General features: G+C 50.9%; 1 protein-coding gene across 2 annotated transcripts in view; it reads right to left on the bottom strand.

The window, feature by feature from the left end:
• Eps8l2 (EPS8 like 2) overlaps positions 1 to 6,386 on the bottom strand; it is a 22,741-nt gene that overhangs the window by 4,603 nt on the left and 11,752 nt on the right. The window contains exons 5-15 of one of the 2 annotated variants that reach the window (XM_005351514.3): positions 3,378 to 3,539; positions 2,718 to 2,867; positions 2,568 to 2,647; positions 2,282 to 2,430; positions 2,081 to 2,151; positions 1,832 to 1,958; positions 1,583 to 1,671; positions 1,392 to 1,466; positions 1,023 to 1,171; positions 794 to 926; positions 415 to 524 (exon numbers count right to left, since the gene is read on the bottom strand). In XM_005351514.3, the coding sequence (XP_005351571.2) occupies positions 415 to 524; positions 794 to 926; positions 1,023 to 1,171; positions 1,392 to 1,466; positions 1,583 to 1,671; positions 1,832 to 1,958; positions 2,081 to 2,151; positions 2,282 to 2,430; positions 2,568 to 2,647; positions 2,718 to 2,867; positions 3,378 to 3,539 (1,295 nt within the window). Of the gene's footprint in view, positions 1 to 414; positions 525 to 793; positions 927 to 1,022; positions 1,172 to 1,391; positions 1,467 to 1,582; positions 1,672 to 1,831; positions 1,959 to 2,080; positions 2,155 to 2,281; positions 2,431 to 2,567; positions 2,648 to 2,717; positions 2,868 to 3,377; positions 3,540 to 6,386 lie in introns of both variants that reach the window. The other variant, XM_013347813.2, reaches the window with a different exon arrangement.

The raw sequence follows: 6,386 nt of genomic DNA, 5'->3' as shown, positions 1-6,386 counted from the left end.
GTGTGTGTGCATGTGTGTGAGTGTGTGAGTGTGTATGTGTGTGTATGTGATGTGAGTGTGTGCCTTTTTGTATGTTTCTTCTTGTGCTTCTTCTTTGCCTCCCTTTTTTCCTGCTTGTTTGTTTGCTGTTTCCTATTCTGGTTCGTTTGTGTTTTGTTGTTGTTATGAGAGAGAAATAAAGGGGTGGATTTGGATGCATGGGGAGGATCTGAGAGGAGTTAGGGGAGGGGAAGCCATGATCAGAGTATTTTATATGAAAAAAATACTTTCAATAAGAATTAAAATTATATAAAACAGAATAAAGTTGGATTCTCGTTTGGAAACTAAAGCTTTTACAGCAGAGCCAGGCATTTGCCACGCGTGCTGGCAGGCACGCTTGCAGCAGCATGTGGCTCTCACCCTGCGGGGACTTACCTGTTAGTATGTGGGGAGCTGCCTGGTGGTGCAATGTCTTCTGGGGGGAGATCAGAGGAGATGCTGTGCTTCGGGGAGTGCCGTGTGGACAGTCGGCTCATGGGGGTCATCTGTGGGGAAAGCGTGGAGCTTGGGCTTGAGGGGGTACAGGCTGGGCTGGAGGGACCATGATGAGTGGGGTACAGGGGAGAAGCTTGAATGTGCTGTGACCCAGCGCCATTGAGAACAAAGGATCACGTGCGCGGGCGAGCCAAGCTGGCCTGACATTGCAGGGGCTGGAGTGGACTGTACTGTTGATTTCGAGGTCTTGAGGGTGGTAGCAGGGGTGGACTGGGGTGGTGAGCTCTGGGGAGGCGTGGGGGTGGGCTGGAGTTCTGACCTGATCACTGGACAGAGATGCTAGTCCTTCTGTTTCCCAGGGAGCCTCCTGTAGGACATCCAGGGGTGGTTCCCAGCCGTTGTGGAACTTAGGCACATAAAGTGGCACCTGTGGCTCCCGAGGCCACTCAGAGCTGTGATTGGCAGACCAGAAGGTCAGTCACATTCCCTGCTGGGACCAACCCACCAGAGACCTCCATCTTGGTTCATATCTTGTCCCTCTTCCATACCGAGGCCTCATCCAGGTCTCCCCCAATGATTCCCACAGTGTCATCTCTTTGGGGACCAGGTGGCCACGCAGGAAGCCCACAGCTTCAGTGGAAAGCAAAGGGCTGGAGACAGAGCGCGCAATGTCTGGGCCACCACAGGTATTGACAATCTGGACACAGAGAGAGTGTTAGTTGGGGGGCCCAGCCCAGCAAACCCACAAGTCCCAGCCTACCACCCACCGACCACAGTTCTTCAGGCTGTCCCTCAGGGAGGGACTGTGGCCTCCTGGAAACCTAGACACAGCCTGAATATGCTAAGTTTCTTTCACCACCCAAGTCCATGGTGTCATCCTGTTGTCCCTGATCCCACCCTACCCCAGCCCTAGTCACCAGTTCCAGAGGCCCGAAGAGGAAGTGCACCAATTCAGCCGCGCTGGGGTTTTGTATATGCTTCTGCAGCTTTGCCTGGGGGTGGGAAGCACAAGCAGGTGACAGATGGCGTGTGTGTGTGTGGGTGTGTGTGTGTGTGAGCCAGGGTGACACCCCACCCTCACCAGCATTGTGGGGTGGGGCTGACTCACCAGCAGGTTGAGGGCTAGCTTGATTTTTTGGAAACAGTCAACAAACTCTGCTTCTGAGGGGGGCCGCGCTCGAAGTGTGAGGACACCCTCTGGCAAAAGGCAGAAAGCTATGAGCCTTGGACCCACTGAGTGGCTGACAAGTCCTTTTTGTTGTTGGCTACTGTCCCCATCCAAACTTGACACCTTCCAGCTTGGTGTACGTCTGCCATGTCTTGCCCCAAATTCCTTCCCTATTATTCCTGTCAGTACCTGCTGGCGCCTTCTTGCTCTTCTTCTTCCCCTTCTTCCGTTGGTTCAATTGCTTAAAAGCCTCAGCTGCCTTCTGCAGCCGAGCCACAAACAATTCAATGTCATCCAGGGCACAGTTGAGGATTTGCTGAGGTTAGAAGAAGGACCAGGGGTCAGTCTGCATTGTCATCAGCAACAGAATGAGCCGGGCTCCTTGCCAACAGCAAGTGGACAAGGATGGGAAAGAGTCCTGGAAAGTTGGGCACCCACCGTTTCCTTTTCTATTCTCTGAGCCAGCACGGCCCGTGGCTCCTCATCCTGGGATTCCCGACGGCGATAACCTGCTGGGGGACAGAGAGCTGCTGAAGGGTTCTTCATAAACCCCAAGGGGCGTTCCACCCACCCGAGGTGCTCCCACCCATCGGGGTGCTCCCACCCACCCAGGGTGCTCCCACCCACCCTTCAGCCTACCTGGTTCACTGAATGGCACTGGCAATGGCAGGCCCACGCGGTTCTTGGCCTGCGGGGAATCTCCAGCATATCGCTGAAAGGGAATGGGGGCTGGACTCTGAGGAGGGGGCAGGATAGACAGCCGCTGACGGATCTTCTCCTGGTGTCCCCTAGAGGTGAAAGGAAGGTACAGCTCAGCCTGGCCATGGTCCTGCTGGGTGCTGCCACCCTGCAGCCCTCACTACCCAGGCTACTGAGCCCCAAGGCAAGATCCTTCACGATCTACATCCCTAGGGCAGGGCCCTACTTTAGGGTCTGTGGCCGCATCTTCTTCCCCAGTCGGCAGTCAGCCAGGGCACTCTCGATGTCCTCCTGGATCAGCTCCGCCTGGGGACACAGGGGTGTCAAGTCGGCTTGTTTAGCTGGCATCATGCCCACCCCTGGCCGGCTGTCTTACCTCAACCTCATCACAGTGGAAGAAATGGATGTCGGGCTTGTTCTGGTCCAAGTCCTGGCACACCAGCAGCAGCACGGAGGGGTAGCGAAGCTGGTTAAGCACTGTCTGGCTGTGCTGCACGGTGGACAGCGGGAAGTTCTCCAGCTCCTCCTGGAGAAGGGTATGTGATGGATCAGCCATGCCTGACGGGCCCCGGATGTAAATGCAGGCTGCCACCATGAGCATAGATAAGACCATGTATGCAGTGTGAAAGGGACTGACAGCCCAGGGACCCATGAACACTGGGTCATTGCAAGTGGAACATGCTCCACAGATAGGAACATGTGTGTAACTCACAGGTGCAAACAGGAACACAGCCCAGACTTGGCCCATAGGCAGGGACATAGATGCTAAACTGGTGGCCCAGAGCATAGCCCCTGGGGCACAGCCAGGTCTGGCTTGACACAGCCAGTCAGGCTCTTGCAGAGAACAGGGCTCGGCAATCCAGCAGGTACAGATCTAAGGCACCCTAAGTTGCCAAAAGGGGCCTAGACTCTCAGCTAGATCCACTTTTCTCCACCCACCCTCAGCCCATTTCCATCCACAGACCAGCAGGGCCACACGCATCTGGATGAACTGAACATCTGGCCCTGCCTCTGCCCGTCTGCTCGCTGCACTTACCTGAGTCTCCACATCCAGCAGTCGCAATGATTTGTCATTCACCTGCAGCAGCATTTCCTGGGCCCAGACCTTCTCCTTGGAGCTCAGCTGCACCAGCTTCCGGATGGCATCATCCACTGAGGCAATAGCCTCACTCTTGTCCATGATGAACGTGACCAGGTGCTAAGGGAAGGGTCAGAGGTCACCGCTGGGCATAGTTCTTCTACTTCTTAAACCCTGGGGCACCAAGGGAAGGCCTCAGCCAACTAGGGATCTTGACTGGTCGCAGCTCCACCTCAGGTGGGAGAAAGTACCCTTCTGCTCTGGTGTGTGTCTTTGTTGGTCGTGATCGCTGACTAAAGTCCTCAAACACTTTCAGACTGGGGCAGGAGAGGTGGCTCAGGGGTTAAGAACAAGAACTGCTCTTCCAGAAGAGTGGGGTTCAGTTCTCAGCACCCACATGGCTGTTCACAACTGGTTCCAGGGGCTCTGATGGCCTCTTTGGACTTCTACAGCCTTGAGTCAAACACATGGTGTACAGACACATGCATGCAGGCAAAACACCCACACACATGAAAAAACAAAATTAAATCATTTTCTGGACTGCCTGGATATGGCGGTACATGCTTTTAATCCCAGCACTCAGAAGGCAGAGGCAGACAGAGGCTCTGTGAGGTTGAAGACAGCCTGGTCTATAGAGCAAGTTTCAGTCCACCCACAATGAGACCCTGTCCCAAAAAATATACATAAACAAAAAACAAATAAATGAAAAAAAAAGCCAGGTAGTGGTGATGCATGCCTTTAATCCCAGCACTTGGGAGGCAGAGGCAGAGAGATCTCTGTGAGATTTCTGTACCAATCTGTGATACTGAGGATCAAACCTAAGGCTTCATGCACAGTAGGTGAATACTTTACACACTAAACCACACCCTAAGCTCCTCAACCCTTTTCTTTTTTTTCCCCAGTAATCCTCATACCTCAGCATCCCGAGTAAGTGCTGAGATTACAAGCCTCTGCCACCTCTCCTTGCTTATGGTTAGTTTTCTTTAATCTATTTTCATTTTACGTGTATGAGTGTTTTGTCTACATGTATGCCTGGTGTCAGAGGAGACAAGAGTGTCAGAGCCCCTGGAACTGGAGTTATAGATAGTTGTGTGCTGTCTGACATGGGTGATGAGAACCAAACCTGGGTCCTCTGTAAACACCATTTCTGCAGCCCCTGCTTAGTTTTGGTTTATACACAGAAAGAGTGGTGACACACGCCCTGCAGGCAGAGGCAGGCGATCTCTGTGAGTTTGAAGCTAGCCTGGTCTACAAATTGAGTATCAGGACAGTCAGAGCAGTTACACAGAGAAACCCCATCCCCCACAAAACAAAACAAAACAAAACAAAACAAAACAAAACAAAACAAAACAAAACAAAAAAACACCCAACCAAAAAACTGAAGAAGGGCAGGAGCACAAAGTCTGTGGAAAAATAAGCAACTTCCTCAACTTCTGAGTTCTGTTAAAGGTTTTGAGACACTATCTCACTGTTAAAGGTGTGTGCCACCACACCGGGTTATAAATAACTTTTTATTTTTTTATTATTTTATTTGCTTTCTTTGAGACAGGGTTTCATTTTTGCCCTGGCTGGCCTGGAACTCACAGAGACCCATCTGCTTCTTCCTCCCGCGTGCTGAAATGAAAGGCCTTCACCACTACACCCAACTGTTTTCGTTTATTATTTTATTTGGTTTTGGAGACAAGGTCTCATATGTAGCTCTGGCTTCCCTGGAACTCATTACATAGACCTTGAACTCACAGAGATCTGTCTGCTATGGCCTAGGGAACTCTGGGATTAAAGGTATGCACCACTATGCCTGGCCTTGTTTTTCATTTTTTTTTTCAGCAGAATGAATGGAGTTTTATTAAGGGAAAGTGAGAAAAAAAATCCTGGTTCTAAAGGAGGAGTAAGCTCTTTGTTTGTTTTGAACTCACAGATATCTGCCTGCCTCTGCCAGTCCCTCCCCCCAGTGCTGTTGTTAAAGGCATGAGGCACCATTCCCCCACCCAATGTAACTTTTTAACAAAGTGAACTAGATGAAGTCTGACTAAATGAAAAGATTGCAAACTGACACTCTGAAGAGACCATTATTTCAGGAATGAGATATTGACTCTTTCACTTATCCTACTGACCAGGGCAGAAAGTCCCTGTGAGCCACACTGTGTGTTTAGACTCAGAGAAGCAGGGGCTCTCATCTTGCCAAGCTTCTCTGCTGACAAAGTGGTGACACCTTGAAAAGCTTATGTTTGCATCGTCCCTCCCAAATCTTTTACAGAGGCAAGATTTCCTGCAGGCTGATGGCTGAGACAGTCTCAACAATGAGTAGGCAGAAACACTGGGGAGGGCACAGGTCTTCCATTTCTGTGAGGCAAGGTAAACACTGAAACAAAATGCCACACAATTAGCCACACAAAATCGGGCTGCTAGGTGACAAAGAAGGACGCAGGAAGTCACAGAGTGCGTTGACCTCAGGGGAACGAGAGTAGAAATCAGTACTAAAAACTTCAGCAGGGTGTGGTGGTGCAAAGTTGCAATCTCAACACTCGGAAGGTTCAAGACAGGAGAACCAGGGGTTCAAGGTCCTCTTCATCCACATAATGTTCCAGGCTGGCTGGTCTGGGAGCTATGGGGCCCTGTCTCAAAGACAATCAAATGACTAAACTAAGCTGGGCATGGTGATAGATGATAGTAATCACTGCACTTGGGAAGAGGAAGCAGGGGATGAGGAATTCCAGGTTAGCCTGGGCTACAGAGTGAAACCCTGCCTCAAAAACATATGAATGAATGCACGCATGAATGACATATAGTAAAGATAACTTATGGATCAAAATTGAAGTCACAACCAGGCAAATGGCAATGGCTCATGCCTTTAGACCCAGCACTCAGAGGCAGAGGGAAGTGGGTCTCTATGAATTCCAGGCCAGCCTGCTCTATGAGTTGTAGGCCAGCCAGGGATACATAGTATGACCTTGTCTTTTTTTTTTT

Source organism: Microtus ochrogaster, chromosome 8 (genome assembly GCF_000317375.1).
Source record: "Microtus ochrogaster isolate Prairie Vole_2 chromosome 8, MicOch1.0, whole genome shotgun sequence".
NCBI classification, from domain to species: Eukaryota; Metazoa; Chordata; class Mammalia; order Rodentia; family Cricetidae; genus Microtus; species Microtus ochrogaster.
This window is presented reverse-complemented; position numbering and strand designations above follow the sequence as displayed.